Source organism: Streptopelia decaocto (assembly GCF_964273445.1).
Source record: "Streptopelia decaocto genome assembly, chromosome: 5".
Classification (NCBI taxonomy): Eukaryota; Metazoa; Chordata; class Aves; order Columbiformes; family Columbidae; genus Streptopelia; species Streptopelia decaocto.
Window position 1 is genome coordinate 60101351 of NC_138659.1, and position 16222 is coordinate 60117572.

At 44.9% G+C, this 16222-nt stretch overlaps 1 protein-coding gene across 1 annotated transcript in view; it reads left to right on the forward strand.

The window, feature by feature from the left end:
- Positions 1-287: 287 nt before the first annotated feature.
- SORCS3 (sortilin related VPS10 domain containing receptor 3) overlaps positions 288-16222 on the forward strand; it is a gene marked incomplete at its 3' end in the record, with an annotated part of 288234 nt that continues 272299 nt past the window's right edge. The window contains exon 1 of the mRNA XM_082053085.1: positions 288-1260. Coding sequence (XP_081909211.1) covers positions 667-1260 — 594 coding nt within the window. The 5' untranslated portion in view covers positions 288-666. The remainder of the gene's footprint in view (positions 1261-16222) is intronic.

Below are 16222 nucleotides of genomic sequence, written 5' to 3' on the forward strand. Positions count from 1 at the left end.
ATGCCTACACTGCTGTAAATACGAGTATATGTAAATATACATCAGGTGAAACAGTGCATGACGGCTGCTTTATCTCAGGCAAGAGCACACATACCAAATCAGGAGAAAAGGCTGGATGATGCTCCAGCTGATTCGGCGCGGTGTCCCGCTCCCGCCCCCGGCCCCGCTCCCGGCCCCCGGCGGCGCGGCGCAGCGCGGCTGGTGACTCGGCGGTGTATTTCAGCGGCGGCGGCGGCTTGGCAAGGCTCGGGGCTCCTCCCCCCGTGTGGTGCTACCCTCTCACTTGATCAAATCCTTGAACGTGAACAGTTTCACTGAAAAGCACTTTTCAAAAAAAATAAAAAATCCACCAACAGTAAGGAACAGAATCCAACTACCGGGGAGTCAGGTTTGGTGGTTTTTTTTCTTGTTTTTCTTTCTTTCCTTTTTTTATTTTTTTTTTCCTGGTCGTCGTCTGAGAGGCTGAGAAAGGGGGAAGAGAAAGGAGAGTGAGAGAAAGAGGAGCCTTTTGCAAATAATAATAATTATAATTAGAATAAGAATCCGGCCCCTTTCTCCTTAAAAAAAAAAAAAAAACAACAACAAACCAAAACAAAAAAAAAAGCCCTAAACGCAACGCCTCGTTCCCCCTCCCTCTCCAAGCCCCCCGACTCGCTCTGCGAAGGCATGGAGAAGCGGACTAACTGCTTTCCGACCAGCCACATCGTTTTTCTCGCCTGGACATGGCTCTTACTTCTCTCTTGGTGTTGCACCGGCGCTGAAATAACTTGCGGATCCTGCTCGTCTCCATCACCCTCCTGGCCGCCCTCCTCGTCTCGCCTTAGGCAGGAGCAGCGACAGCCGCCGCCGCGAGGATTACGGAGCTGGCCGGGCGGCCGAATGCGGGGCTCGGCCGGGGCGGCGGCCGCCGCGGAGCCGCTGCCGGGCGGGGAGCCGGGGGGCCGCACGGGGCCGCGGGGAGCGGCGCTCCGCTCGGCGGGGGCGGGCGGCGGCGCGCCCGGGGGCCGGGGCCCGGCAGCGCCGCGGAGCCGGCGGAGCAGCGAGGGGCGCCGGGCAATGCCGGCGGGCGGCGGCCGGGGGGTGCCCGCGGCCGAGGGGCAGCGCGGAGCCCGGGCTCAGCCCCGTGTGCGCCTGGAGGAGGGGAGAGCGGAGCGGCTGCGAGGGGCAGAGGAGCTGAGGCTGAGCAGCACCACCTTCGCGCTCACCGGGGATGCGGCTCACAACCAAGCCATGGTGCACTGGTCCGGGCACAACAGCAGTGTGAGTATCGCCCCTTCGACCCGACCCGGCTGGGCTGGGCTGGTGCCGCTGCGGCCGGGGGTGCGGGGAGGAGAGGGGCGCTTGACGGGCACATTGCTTCTATTGCCAAGGGAAGAGGTATACGGAGCAAAAAAATAGAAAAGTTTGCATGGGAAAGGATGAAGGAGAATGGGAACACCTTCCCACCCCCCGCCCCGAAGGCAGAGCTGTGATCTCCGAGGCAGCGCGATCGGAGCGCGGCCAAAGGGTCTGGGCTGGCCGGAACCTTCTCCCTTGTCCAGGGGAGACCCCCGGCTCCCCGCTCCGGTCTGTCCCATGTGCCTGTACAGCTCGGTCCCCTTTCTCTCTTCACATGTAATATACACCTCGGCACGCTTCGCTGCCTTTGTGCCAGGGGATGAATGATGTACAGTGGTGGTGGAAAAGCCCTGCTGTTCCCCGCTCTGCATGCTGGCGACAAGAGAGATCCCGTTAATTCATGAAGGGGTGGAAAGCCCCACAGCACGTTAAGGGGCTCTGAAAGGAGACAGGTAGTGCAAGCACAATGAAATGTTCATAAAAAATCCATGGCATCTCATGTCATTTCCCTGAAGTCAAAAATAGCGAGTAGCTGAGTTGTCCCTGAGAGCCTGTGGGGCTGTGGTGCATGTGGGGGGTGTCCCAAAAGCCCACACGCCATCGTGCCATGATAGTGGAGGGCCCTCCCTCGCACCCTGCTTTGCAATGCCTGGCAGATGGCTGTGGAGAGAACTTCAATTTTCTTTTAACTTGGTATCAGAAATACTATTTCCACTCTGATGTAAAGTCTGAGAACAGGTGTAATTTAAAGGACTCCAGGAAACATTTATATCTGGTGGCAGTGTTCCCATTATTCTAATTATTAGCGCTTATCACTGCATTGAAAATGCCTCTTTTATTGTTTTGCCGCTATTGGAAATTGGCATAAAGCAATTAGCAGCATTTAACAGATCGGCTGGATTTTCAGATACATTCTTCATGAAACTGATTAGTCATTAAAAAGTGAATTGTCTATCTATCTGACTGGCTATCTATATCTATGCACCAGCTGTAGCTCCATGATGTGCAATTCAACCACCTCTATTTTTTTGACTGGAAGTTTTTTTTTCCCTCTATTTATTATTACTTAGGCAATAATTCTGACAGCAATGTAGATGTTACTTTGATTTAACCATTTTTTAAAAGCAGTTGTGTTTGCCAGACATGAATTCCACTCTCATTAAAGATGAAAGCAAACATTCAAAATAAAACAGCTGCATGGTATATTTTAGCAATACACTTGTCTCTAGGATTATTTATTTTTAACGTAACATGGCATGGAATGAAAAATCAACCTATATGCCCTCTCTTTTGTTTCATTTTGGTGCTGAATCAAGGTGTGTTGAGCAAAAGAAGCTAAAATCTCGACCCCCCCATCCGTTCCCAGCATGGTTTTCCAATAGTTTTGAGTCTTTCTGGTTAAAGTAGCAGGGAAAACTCCTTCTGTAGGCATTTTCAGGGGAAAGAAACGTTATCTTTTCTAAAATGCAGGTCAGAAAATGATTTTCACAAAATTCTCCCTCCCACCTTGGTTTCTTTTACAGAAATGTGCCATTTAAATAACTAGTTTCCTTTATTCTTTAACTCCAGGGTAATAAAGTAAAATGTCTTGATTGTTCACAACTTTCCATTAAGATTTTGCACCTCAAGATGCCATGCGTTGAAAGCTTCTAACTCACAAACACAAGCAAAAGCAAAGATTGGTGTTTATTGCCAGTGTGGTATTCGTAGGAAGGAAAAGTGTGCGTGTTAATATATCCTACATAGTGTTATCTGTTAGCGATTTTTCTGAGATTTCCCATCTGAAGATTTTTTTCTCTTCTGCCTCTTAAACACACTGCATTCAGTGATTAATTGGATTTCTTTCTTTTTTTTTTTTTTTTTTAAACAGTGTAGAGGGAAACTTAGGTGCTTGAACCTGGGTCCTTTCATTTTTTAGCAGAGAAATCTGAATCCAATGCCTGTTCTTCTGCTGCAGTTCAGTTTTTACCTACTCGTACTGTTGGGGTGACTGTGGCACAGGAATGTCAAGCAATTTGCCCAAGGTCACTCAGGAAAATTGTGTGGCTTCTTTTGCCAGCCACATTGGTTCCCAGACTCCCACCTCAGCATATATTTTCTTAGGTCACGGTAAATGTAAAGCAGCAGGAAGGTGTACTGAAAATGGACAAAAGATATTAACTTGTGTCATGATTATGTCGGATGACCTAGGAGATCAGGTAGGACATGCCAGGACTGTATAAATGGGATTGTATAAATGTAGGAATAGTTACATTTAAACAGTCCTAAAATTACATTTGGCCCTTTGAAGGCAACCGAGAGGCTGACATGGCCCTCAGTGAAAATGAGTTTGACACCCCTGCTGTATGCTATTGCTTTCAGGCTGCCCAAGCAGTAAAGAGACATATATCTCACTTTTACTAATTCCCTGTTACTTAAACAGACTTCAGAACTTAAGCTTTTGTCGCTTATGATTTATTAAAAACATGATCAATCAACCTTCATGCAATGAACTAGTATATTTCAAATCAGGCATTAGTGGTGGAGAATTCCTAACAACTGGATGGATTTGCAAAGAAGATAAAAGCATGGTAATAAAAAAATCATTTTATTACTGGGACGTATAGATCTACAGACACTCCACAAAAGAGAGATCTTTGCATCTGCTGCATGTCCTGTTACCTAGAATGTTAAAAACTTCCTGTGGTCTTATTTTATTATTTGAAGAACAACTCCCCCTCTGTCTCCTATACCCCTTTTCTCCCATCTCCCACAAATCTCACTTTAATTTATTAAAAATTAATCCGTTCCACTCAACAAACTTTTGTTTTCTCCATTTGCAGATAGTGAGGTCAGAATTAGGATAGAAGCAAAAGGCTGGTGAGATCAGGGAATCTGTGTTCTCTGCTTGTCCTGCCCAGAGGCTTTTTCTGTGACCTTAGGAAAGACAATTAACCTCTCTGGATCTCCTCTTCCATGTTAAATGAGGATAGTACTACTTAGCTACCACAAAGTGGTGGTGTGGAGCAGAATTCCTTTCTGCTTTGTACAATACCTGAAGATCTTCAAGTGGATATTGTTAGGAAAATGCAAAAATACTATTCTGTGTAGAAATGAGGTTTGTGTTCTTGGGAAGGGGACTTGGCTTAATTCGGTGGGTCTGATATTAGGAAAAGGAGACTGTTACTTGAACTTCAAGTATTGGTCTGCCCTAATAAAAGCATTTATTGAGAGAGCTCACTGAAGGTCTTGAGGGACCTGGTAGAGATTAGATAAAGTGTTTTCTTGCTAAGGCCTTTCTGAAGGAGGAAGAAATTTTAGGGAAAACTACTCTTGTTCCCAGAAGATCTGCAAGCCATTCTTTTTTTTTTTTCAAAGCCATTCCACTCTGAACACACACCATGTACAAATGTGCATTTGGTGAGCAGGTGTATCCTCTACACCTGTTTTCCCTCTCTAGATGGTTATGTTATTGCATGAAATGTTTCCTCGTTCTGCTCACGGGATGCTCTCTCCAGTCTTCTTGTGAAGATTATCTGAATCCTCAGATTTTTTTCTTTTTCTCTTCCTGATTTCTAGGATAAAGACCTGCAAAAATAAGTAACAACACCTTTAGTGGTGTTACAGCTTTAAATCTCAATGTCTTGTTTCTTGACAATAGATTTTTTTCAAAAGATTTCAAGAAGCTACTGTGGATAAATCACACTCAGATCGTTCTCCTGATATGATCACTAGTGGAATGGTAAACAGAGGCTGTTGTCATTAGGTTTCAGAGTTGACCCTCTGATGAATGTAGCTGTTTATAGGAAGTACTTAATCCTGTTCATGCTTTTTCCATGATGGCAATGATATAAATTCTGTGGTGTTTTGGGTGGGGTTTTTTGTTGCTGGTTTGTTTGTTTGTTTGTTTGTGGTTTCTTGTTTGTTTTCAATATGAGAAGCAAAGATGCACATTTTTAGCTTTCTTTTGACCTCTGGAATATATTTTCAATCCATTGTCTATGGAGACGCTTCAGCTTATTATCATAGTATGCTTTAGTTATCATATATACATGCTTTTTACTTTCTAGTAACCAGAGGCAAATTTCAGACATACAGATGAGGAAATGAACTATAATGTGACAGTAAGAGCAGGAGAGGGCTTTAGTCTAAGGCATGTGCAATACTGCAGGTTGCTTCAGCCAGGCCAAGTTCCTGTATGATCCTAGAGGCTGGATTTTTCATGCTACAGGAAAGAAGTCAGCCGTGCTTCTTTTTATCACAGAGCAGTGCAGAAGATAAACCTGCGGAAGTATAGTGTGCCTAAGTGAGATAGCTGCTGCCTGTGCAGGCCACTCAACTGCATTAACGTTTATGGTGTGATCCAGGCTCTGAAGTTGTGGAAGGCAGGACAAGAGCTGGTGAGAGACTGGACTGAGGTCTTGTTTTTTCTTGTCTGCCAAGCTATACTGTTTTGTTCAGAGGTCCTGTCAGCCTGTGGCTGTCATCTCTAGAGTTAATGTGGTTGTGGGGCTCACTCTAAGACTGAGAATATGAGATGTCTTTGGGAGAAAACTCTGATAAAGAGGAGGCTAATACGACTACAGTAGGCTACAGCCACCTGAAGTAGAGTTAGAAAGAAGATGGAGCTTATCTTATTGGTTGAAGAGGATATAACGTGTGGCAATAGCCACAACGTATGTCACATTGGACCTTGGGAAGAGATTCTTCTCAAAGAAACTGGTGCAGCAAAACACCAGAAAGTTTCGAGAATCCCTGGAGATTTCCAAGACTCACGTAGACATGATCTGACGGTGACAACCCTGCTCTGAATGGGCTTCCGTGATCCTTTCCCCCTGCTACTACTAATCCTGTTCCTTTACCCTGTGCAAGCTCTGAGAGGGCTGGCAGTGAAAACCAGGTTGTACAAGTTCTCACAGTGAAGTCCGCCTCTTCCGGGAATGATTCTTCTGAATGCTGTTGGCAGTGTTGTGGTGTGATTTGCTAATGTACTGGTGGTTTGATGCTGAGACATTACTCACTCCCATGGCGAATTACGAGCTGGGGAGGCTGATGGGTTTGCTGTGTGCCAGGTAGTTTTTCATTAAGATGCCTAGCAATGCAGTGTGTGATGGGCAGAACAAGGTGGGCAATGTTTGCAATTCCAAATAGTCTGCTGTGCTTGGAAGGGTGAAAGGGGAGAAAATGGATCTTTAGGCAGGTAATGTTGCATTTAGTTGTCAACCATGGGTAACTGCTCCAACGCTCCAGTTTGGTTTCAGTCTAGAATGTTTACTCCTAGATTGCAAGAGGGTGACAGAGCAATCATATTAATTGCACTATATTTGGTAGATGTTTTAATTGCTATTCCAGACTGTTTCTTTCTCAAATGTTTTTTGGCTAGGTTGTGGTTGTGTTGCCATCAAAGGTAGGCTGGCTGTGTCACAATGTCTTGATGCATTTCCAGTTCTTGACTACAGTTAGTAATGAAGTTTGCCACTAAAGTCCTTCTCCATGACTTTGCCAATCCATTTTTAATTAATATTCAAACACAAGATGGGGAAATAGAAATGAAACTCTTGCATGGCAATTGCTTTTATGTTTGTGTTGCGTCAGTAGAGCAGGAAGGAGGCATCTGGAAAATATTTTTCAGGTTATTCCTCTCCAGACTGATTTTATTGCAAAGTCAGGTTGATGTCCAGTGGATAGGCCTTGATGTTGCCTGTGGATCCCGTGAAACTGGCAGATTCCCCGGGCCATTACTCTGCCTAGCACAGCAAGCTGTCCATGTTCTTGTAGCTCAGAGCTCAGGAACAGCACTGGCTCTGTTCTGGACGCCTGTCAGCAGTTTCCCTTCAGGCCTCAGTACTTCGACTTTTTCATGCTCAGAGATGAGGCCTAGGATTTGTGGCTAAGCTTTCACAGTGATTTAAATGGAAACAGAAACAGATATTTGATTCTTTAATTAATTTTTAATGGAAAAATTCATCCAATTAGATGACAAAGTATTTTGAAAATGGGTGTGAGCAGATAATTGATGTTAGGCAGGAAAGATTTTTCCCAAAAGAGAGGTGATATGAGACATGTTTTCTTAAATGCAAGGCTGTGGGAAGATGAAACTTTCTGAGAGCTTCCGAATTCATAGCTGGATTCATAGCAGATATTCTAGAAAAAAAATCAAAACAGTCTCATCTAATGGGCAAAGCACAGGTTAAGGTGTGAAGATCTTTAATGTTGGTTGTACTAAAGGATACTGGAAGCCAGTTTTGCAAATAGTCAAGTATTTCCTTAAGTCATACCATAGTGCCATGCCTGTTAAGCTCCCTGGATGTCTGTAGATAGAATGGAGGAGAGCAGTACATGCTTACCTGGTCACTATTCTCTTACAAATCTGTATTTGTTTCAGGATTAAAGGCCAAGCCTGAGCTCATGGTTGGGATTGGTTCCAGGACAATTGCAAGGAAACCTGTCAGTTCTGGAGTTAAGGCTTGGGTTTGGCTGGGATCTGGTCAAGTTTAGCTTCCAGTGAGAATCTGTGCTTTAAGATATGGAGTCCAACTTGTCTCTAATCAACAAGTAAATTAAATGACATGTTCCTTGTGAAGCACTGAATGCAGCTTCCTTCCCTCCTGTGCACGGCCCTTCCCTCTCTCTTGCTTGCCTCTGGGAGGTGGGAGTTTGTCCCACACTTTAAGCCATGCTGGGGACAGATGTGGTGATGTACCTGGCAGAGCCCAATAGGGATTTTTAGCTGAAATAACCCTTAGATGGAAATTACTGCTTTACTGAAGCCACACCTTCACATGCAAGTTTCTTGGCTTGCTTAAACTCCCTGCAGGATTCCAAGGCAAACGAATTCCCAAATTCTAACTTTCCCTTAATGTTCAAGGAAAATTGCAGCATTGTTAATGTTTCATTCATGCAAAAAGAAGGGCATGACAGTATTTTCTGTTCTGCCTTTATGGGGTGTTGTGAGACTGAGGGAACTGAATAAAGTGTGCTGCATGTTTGAAAAGTGAAACTGTGTGGGTGTTAGACATAATTGATAAATAATCTGCTATGGAAAGTTTAGGGTCAATTCCCAGCCCTGGTTGCCAGCAGACTCCCAGCATACAATAAAAATTAGAAAATATTTATGCTGAATAATCAAATGTGTTTTTTTTTTTTTCATCCCCTCCCTCTCAGTCCTGAAGGAGACTTGATTGCTCTCACACTGAAATGAGTGGCAAAACCGTCTTGTTCAAGGACGGTCCCTGACACTGAGGCTGTCACGATGTTTTCTCCCCTTCGTATTCTGATATGCAACAAAAATGCTGGCCGGGCAGATCTGCAGAGCGCTACAGGGCCTCTGTGCCCAAAATAGCATCGCTTTTAATTAGCCCCAGCGTGATTTGGACGCCCTGGGATACAGGCTGTAGGAAAGGGTGCCGGGCTGCTGGTGTGTGAAAAGCAGAGCTGGGCGCTAGAGGGAGCGTGGGCATTTGCTAAAGGAAGGAAATCACTGCAAAGGATGGGGAGGGGAACTGGGGCCCGGGGAATGCTCGCTGGCAAGACAGACGCTGCTGAAATATTGATATAAAAACCTGCTTGGAGTCATTGACTCTGTGAAACTCTTGCTGTCTGGGGTTCCCTTTGCAAGAGAGGAAAATAGTCTTAGCATGCACTTGGCCATGGTAAAGCCTTTCGTATCCTCCTCACGCTGCTGATACTATTTCTTAATTGTTAATTGCTGCCAGGCTTTTTCCTGAAGGTGAGAGTCCCAATACCCAGGGTCTCTCATATGCCGCTCCCCTCCAGTCTGACTCATGTGCCTGTAAAGCCACCAGCAACCCCCAGCAGCTGCCAGCAGTGCTGCTGGGTTGGAAAAGGGATGATGTTAATTAACCTTTACAGCGCCAGGAAGCAGCAACCTGAATCCTGGCTGCCCCTGACTGGAGCAGTGTGTACTCTCCATCTCCTCAGCTGCTGTGCCCCTTTTTGTCCCCAGGATAGCTGTTGATAGACCCTCTTAGCTGCCGATCTTCTCCCTCTCCTGCACCAGCTACAGCTGGTAGGTGAGGGCAGGGGAATTGAGCTTTGTGGCCACTCTCCCTGGTGCCTGGTCTACAGAGGATACGTTTGTTACAGCAGGTCCCTGCCACTTGGGACTCCACAATATTTTGACCAGTTTGAGGATGTTGCACGTCTTAGTGTTTCTGTTCCCCTTTTCTTTCTTGTGAGTGTGAGGGAACAGAAGGGACTGGAATTCATCCCAGTCACTGCATGCTAGGACAAAATTACATTTTTTCCTGGGCAAAGTGGCTGCACTTACTGGTATCATTGGGACTAAAATAGATGTTTGGGACTTGGGAAAAATAGAACTGAAGCACGGCAAATCACTTAGGTCAATGAACAGCTAAAGGTTTTGGAATCGGAAAAGCAACTGCTTTGGTACTGCTCCAGACACTACGCCTGTCTATAATATGTAGGTACTGGTGATACATTTTCAGTGGATGGTGGTATTGCTGATATGCTCCAGAAATGTGCTGAGCCCCTTGTGGGGATTTGGTAGGGGACTCCAGTGAGGGGTCAGTGGAGCCAAGGCCTTGAGCCTGGGGCTCCAGCTGACTTTCAAGGCAGAGAGAAAAGCATGGGTTGAGTTCAGATGTGCTTCCTTGGGGTACCAGAGGAGAGAAGGCTGTGCGTGCAGGTTGTCTTAATGACTTTTTGATTTGCCATTGTGCCTAATGGGGGTGTGCATTGCACCTCTACAGGGCAGAGTTAACTCATGTGCAGGGCTGTTGCTGAGGCTTAAAATGGATGGATATTTGCAAAAGCAAGAGAATGTATAAAACATGATTATTTAGCTCTTGCCAGAAGTGGTTTAGGACCTCATGAGCACAGGGTGGAAGGAGTAGGAGCTCTAATTGGTTGTTAGCCTTTCCCTATGGTTTGTGCCTGATTGGAAAATCCCCCCCAGCTGTGATCAATATATCAGGTGCAGGCAGAGAGGACGTCTGTCTGCAGCCCTCCCTTGCCTCTGTGAAAAGACTGAAGGGGGAATTCTTTCTGCACAGGTAAGAGAGTGGATGATTATTTCTGGGCATTTCTCTGTTCTAGGCTTTCTGTCCTTTACTACCAAATACTGCTAGTTTTGTGCTTACAGCATGACAGGTGTGATTTTACTTATAAAGCTCTTATACTTCAGCTATGTGTTTCAAAGATCACTAAAAGGAAGATCAGTAGTATTAGTCTTATTAGTCTGATGTGGTAGTTGTTGTTTGTTTGTTTTTTGTGAAACTGAGGCATGCAAGAGAGAAGGAATCTGTTCTGGGTTGTGCTGCTGATCAGAACAAAAGTTTGAAGGGAAGTTTTCTGGTTTATGTGCCTTATTGATGTGACTCCTTAATGACAAATGACATCTTTTACTTAATCTGCCACGGCTCAGATACTGTGTGTATTTTCTTTTTAAAAGAGATTGCATGAAAGAAAGGAAAAATAGATGAGAAGAGGAACTAAGAGGGGGAAGAACAGGACTCTCATGAATAACAGAGAAGTGGAACTTGCTCAGCTAAAATCATTAACAGATTGATCAAGTTAAGGTACTGCAAACTTCTGGCTGAAAGTGATTTAAGAGCATCTTTGTCTGCTGTTCTAATCTCTTTACCAGCATGCCTTCCCAGATTGAGTTATTTCAAATTGCAGCTCTTTTTGAGCTGGATGAGAATTGACACGGTGAAACTGCAGGAGCCATAAATTTGGGCTTCCACTGGAAATACAGAGACAGGAGAGGGGTCACATCTGTCTGCTGAGGAGGTTGGGAGCTGGCTGTGAATTATGTGGCTTGTTTGTAACAGGTTGGAATATTTTAGGATGACAGTCATAGCAGGGCACATGTAGGTCTGTATGCCTGTTTGTGCAATGTTATTGGGGGTAACACAGGATGCAAAGTTCAAGGGTCTTGTTAGCTTTTGTGATCATTAAGGTGGTTTACCCACCCTTTGTATTACACTTCACAGCCCAAGGGGAAAAGTCTCCACCAGGTGCAGGTGAAAGGCTCCTGGGTAAGCCAGGCAATTAAATCTTTCTCCTGCCTTCTTGGGTGGGGCCTGGGCTGGTTCTCCCCATGTTACTCTTCCACAAGGTGGAGGGCTGGGGCACTATGTGAAGAGCAACGTCCTTGTTCTGCCACCCACAGTGTCTTTCTAGCTTTGTTCCCAATCAGTAAAATGTTGGTAGCACATGATACTGTAGTGTGAGTGTGGATGGGGTGCAGAAGGGTATCTGGGACTGGAGCCCTGTTCTCCTGGACAGACCTACTATCTGAACTGGCATGAACCCCTGTGTTTGCAGTGGGACAGGGTTTTGTTTCTGTTCAGGCATCGAAAACCTGGTGCAAGGCACAAGACTGGTGAGCCTGCACGTAAAGGATTGTGGTGGCCTTGTGCACAGGAAGCCTTGCTCACGGCCTGTGGTGGGAGAGGCAGGTAGGCAGACCTGTGCATCAGGCAGGAGGTCTCTGAAAACCACATTTGGCATCTGGCATGAAAAAAGGCTTGCCTATGAGATGGTGAGACTGCAAATATGATAGCTATGGTACTTGAGAGAATAGTTATTTCAAAAGAGAGTAAATCTTTGTCTCACTGTGCTTTGACAACTATTGGAGCAATACCAGGAGAAAGCCCTGTGCAGTCACAGTGTCCATGTCCTGTGTTACAGAGGTATAATAGAGGTGATTCGACAGTTGTTGGCCAGACTTTTCTGGGTAGCTGATCTTTGAACAGAAGGGCTTTCAGAAAAGTGTGAAATATCGAATATGGCAGAGAAAGGTCTGGCCGGGACACCCCACCAGATTATGATTTCTGCTGAGTGTTTTTGAGGCTCTGCCCCAGTAGTTGTACTGAACATTTGATTATCTGGCCTGTGAGAGCTGTCTGCTCTCCAAAGGATCTGAAAATGAGTGAAACGCCTGGTCATTTTGTTAAGCAGCAGAAGTTAGCCATCACTTATCCATCAACTGCTTGCCCTTCCAGGGCTCTTCTATCTCACAGTGTTTTCTTTCATCTCTGTGATGATCCCTCATTCCGTTGCCCATTTGCAGGAGTAACTAGTGGCACATGGTGTACTTGGCTGAGCATTACAGATGTGCTGGAGGGCTGGCTGTGGTGGATACACTTATCAGTGGGAGCCCTGCCAGCTGTAGGCATGGACACTGGGTGGCTCATGGTTCAGGCCAGATATTATTTTGGGACCTGCATCTTCACTCGGCTGAACTTTCAGCAACTCAGTATCTCTGTGACCGTTTCCTCTGTTAAATGCAGTTCAAAATGGTCAACAGATTCCAAAGTTATCCCTCCCATGCTAACTCCCAGACAGCATTGTTTGTTTCCTCCAAAGCTGAAACTTTGTTTCTTTTTGAAGGCAACCTAAAAACACAGCTACAACATCAGCACTGAGGAGGCCTTAATTTACTCAATTAATGTTATTCACTGTTGTTTTTTGCCAGCCTGCCTGGGAACTCTGTTCCTTTAATCAAAAGACAACATCACTGGCAGTGTAGCTTTCTCAGTTTGCTTGTACTGCATCTCTTTGTTCCAGGCTCAATTCTGTCCACCCTTGCATTTAATTAAGATTATCTTCATTACTTGTTCCTACCTTGCATGCTACAAGTAACAAAGCCTGCCTTTCTCAGTTGTGCTGAGATCTTGTACTGGTGGCTCTTAGCTTTCTGTGTGCTTTATTTTTTTCATTTTTTATTTGTGTTTCCTGTAGTGCCACTGGAAACACAATAAACTGGAGTGGGGAGAAGGTGTCTTAGTGAAAACTTATAGAAGGGGGAAAGAGGCAGGTCTAACTCCAGCACTGATGAATGAGATCAAATGGTAGATGGTCCAAAAATATTAGATCATTTGAGAATGCTAGGTCTTCTGTAAAATGGGAGATTATAATCTTAGTTCCCAAGGGGGAAGGTTAACAGTCATGAAAGTCACTGACTAGTGGAGTCTGTTCTCAGACTGGGGCCTGAATGAGCCTCACGGATTTCTTCATGCACTCATCCTACTGAAGACAAGGGTGAGAGGCAAGAGCTGACCCATAGAACACGTGAGGACAGAGGACTGAGTTGATATGTGTGTGAAAATGTGCAGTGCCGCTGTTCCTGTTTCACAGATCATTGGGAAGCGCCTCAGCTAATGCTGTGCATTCCTGCCTATGAGAGTTGGTCTGTAACATTTATCACCCTTAGTAGCAAACAGGTTTATCAGTATGAAGCTTGCTATACCTGTGTTTGTCAAAATGACCTGCATATGGGCACCTGAGAGGAGTATGGGAAGGAAAGGGGTGGAGCTTCCTGGGCTTTTATGTCTTTTAAAATCCCACTTCAATCACTGCATGCTTAGAAAAAAAAATGTGGTTTAGAATTGTAGAAGATACTAGGCCTTTGTTTACATGTGTGCAAGGATATGTGACCTAATAACTGTAGAACTAGATATATAACTATTTAACTAGATAAAATGTAAGTACCACGTAACCAGAGATTATTTTGGGCTGTAGGCTGACTCTGCCTGCTTTTCCTCTGTTCCATCTCTACACTATTCTGCTGTAGCTCATGTGCTCTGATCCCTTTATATGGGCTCGCAGGGCCCACGTTTCTTCCCCTGATGTGGCCTTTGGGCAGTGGGTGTCTGGTATGAGTCAGGAGTGAATGTTTTTTCTCTGCCTGGTGCAAGCGGATCATGGCAGCCCTCAGTTACAGACCAAGTTACTTTGATTGAACGTGGTTGTTTGTGTGCTGAATTTGGAGCTCTCATTTGTGTCCTCCGTGGGTTCAGTTTTACTCTGGTCTTGTAATCTGCAGATCTAACTGATCTTGAGATAGGAGGGAATGATAACAAGGTGGAAAAGAACTGGCAGTTGGTTGAGGTCTCTCCTTGAAACCTTTTCTGTCCTGAGCTAAAAGCAGTTTTTCAGAAAATGCCTGTGAAGTTGTAGGGTTTTGACAGATAAGTAGAAAACTGTGCTTAATGGTTAACACTTGGGGGCAAGAATGGTGCACTTTTTTTTTTTTTTTAAACCCAGGTGTATGTACAGCACCTCACCCAAATCTTGTATCTTTAGAGGATTATGCATATAACAGGGATGACATAACCCTGCTGTTTGTTTTTGACTGCATATACAGAATTTGAACCCCCCCTGAAGAAGAGGCAGCGTGCTCTTTCCCTGCCAGCCCATTCCTACAGACCACAGGTGATCAGTTGTGATGGGGAAGATGTGGCCTTTTCTGTTGTTTCTGCCTTTTTGACACTGGCCTCTGCTAGTCTCTAGGTTGGCATGTTGGTCAGGTTTACTCACTTTCTCCTCCTGAATGTGGGGCTGGAAGATGTTCTGCTCCTGTGCCATGGTCCCCTGTGGTGAATTTGTGCTGACAGGTAGTGCTGGCTACAGGGAAGCTGGTAGCTATTTCAGGTTCATTTTTTATTTAAGTGCTCTCCCTCCAGAGTCAGGCTTGTGCTTGACTTATACTGATGCATTTTGAGAGTAGGGAAAAAAAAAGGTCCCCTGAGCAAGGCATGTGCAACTACTGGGAACTTAAGCAGTATTTTTTAATGCTGTGCTACTTTATCGCTAAGTCTAACTCCTGATGGGAGAGAAGGGAGGAAAGTGATTATTTGGGGTCAGTGTGCAAGTGTCTGGGACATGGTCAATTCAGGTTAGACGTGCCATGGCTGAATGATGTCTGGAGTCATCTCAGACAAGAAGTGGGCAGAGAAATGCTGTCAGAAGGCTTTTCTCCTACTTATTTAGGTTGATAGAGTTGAATGGGTCATTCTCACCTGCCAAGGTGCATAAATTGCTGTCATGCAAGCTAGAACTTTAGACTTCTGATTAAATGGTGTGTCCTGCTATTAACTGAAAGGAGAGGAATGGTATTGGTAAATACATATTACCCTTTCAAGGGAAGCTGTTCAGCTGATGTTCATGGTCCAACATTCACTCTGGTTTACGGCAATTTTATGCTGGTGTTGCTCCAACAGAACTCTATTTATACTAGTGCAAACAGGACCATAATGTGAATATTTCTGTGTGCAGTGTAGAGCCAGTGTGGGGTCTTAAAGTATCTCCTTGGCTTTCTGACTTTGATTTTTTTTTTTTTTTTTTCCCTTCTTCATTCTTCTTAGCTTTTCTTTTCCATTGTCCTGAGCTTGGGACAGTGGACATGAGTTGCCTGATTGTGAGGAACATGAATAAGGCTGCAATTTGAGGGAGTAAGATTGAGATATTATCACAGTGTGGGCAAGTATCATTCTCTCTGTCTTGCACTGGTGGGAAACTTGGATGTTCAAGTGCAAATTTGCTGTAGTGCAGTAGCATGTGATGGTGCCATTAGCAATGCAAACACTGGTGTTCCTTGGCTACCAGTGATTTGGGCACCTTAAGAACAGCTCAGCTGGACTTGCCAAGTCTCTGTTCTTTTGGAGTATTTCTAATGAAAACCTCAGTGTGAAAATATATTCTAAATGCTAGTGTGCTGGTTCTGGGAAAGATGAGTGTTTATTTCTAGTGCACACGATATCTCTCAAAGCCTTACAGGCAACTATGTGCACTCAGTTCACTGCTTTGCTAACCATCTTCGCTGCTTATGAGGGGCTGTTGCTTTGAGAGGTCACGACCACCTTCCTGAATGGAAGTTGGAGAAAAGGAACAGTTTGTAATAAACTAGAAAAACAGACTTTGAAAAATTGTGCTATGCTGTATCCTTGAGCTGGGTTTGCAGACTTTTCTGCTGGGGAAACAGTTGCTATGAGTTCTATGAGTTGGTTGGTTTTTTTTTTTTTTTGGTTTGGTAGATAAACAGTACACAAACTTGGCCAGACAGCCCAAGTACTGTGAGTGATTCCCTTTGCTATAGTGGAAGTGCTGTTCTGGATCCTTGCACTTCTGCTTGGAG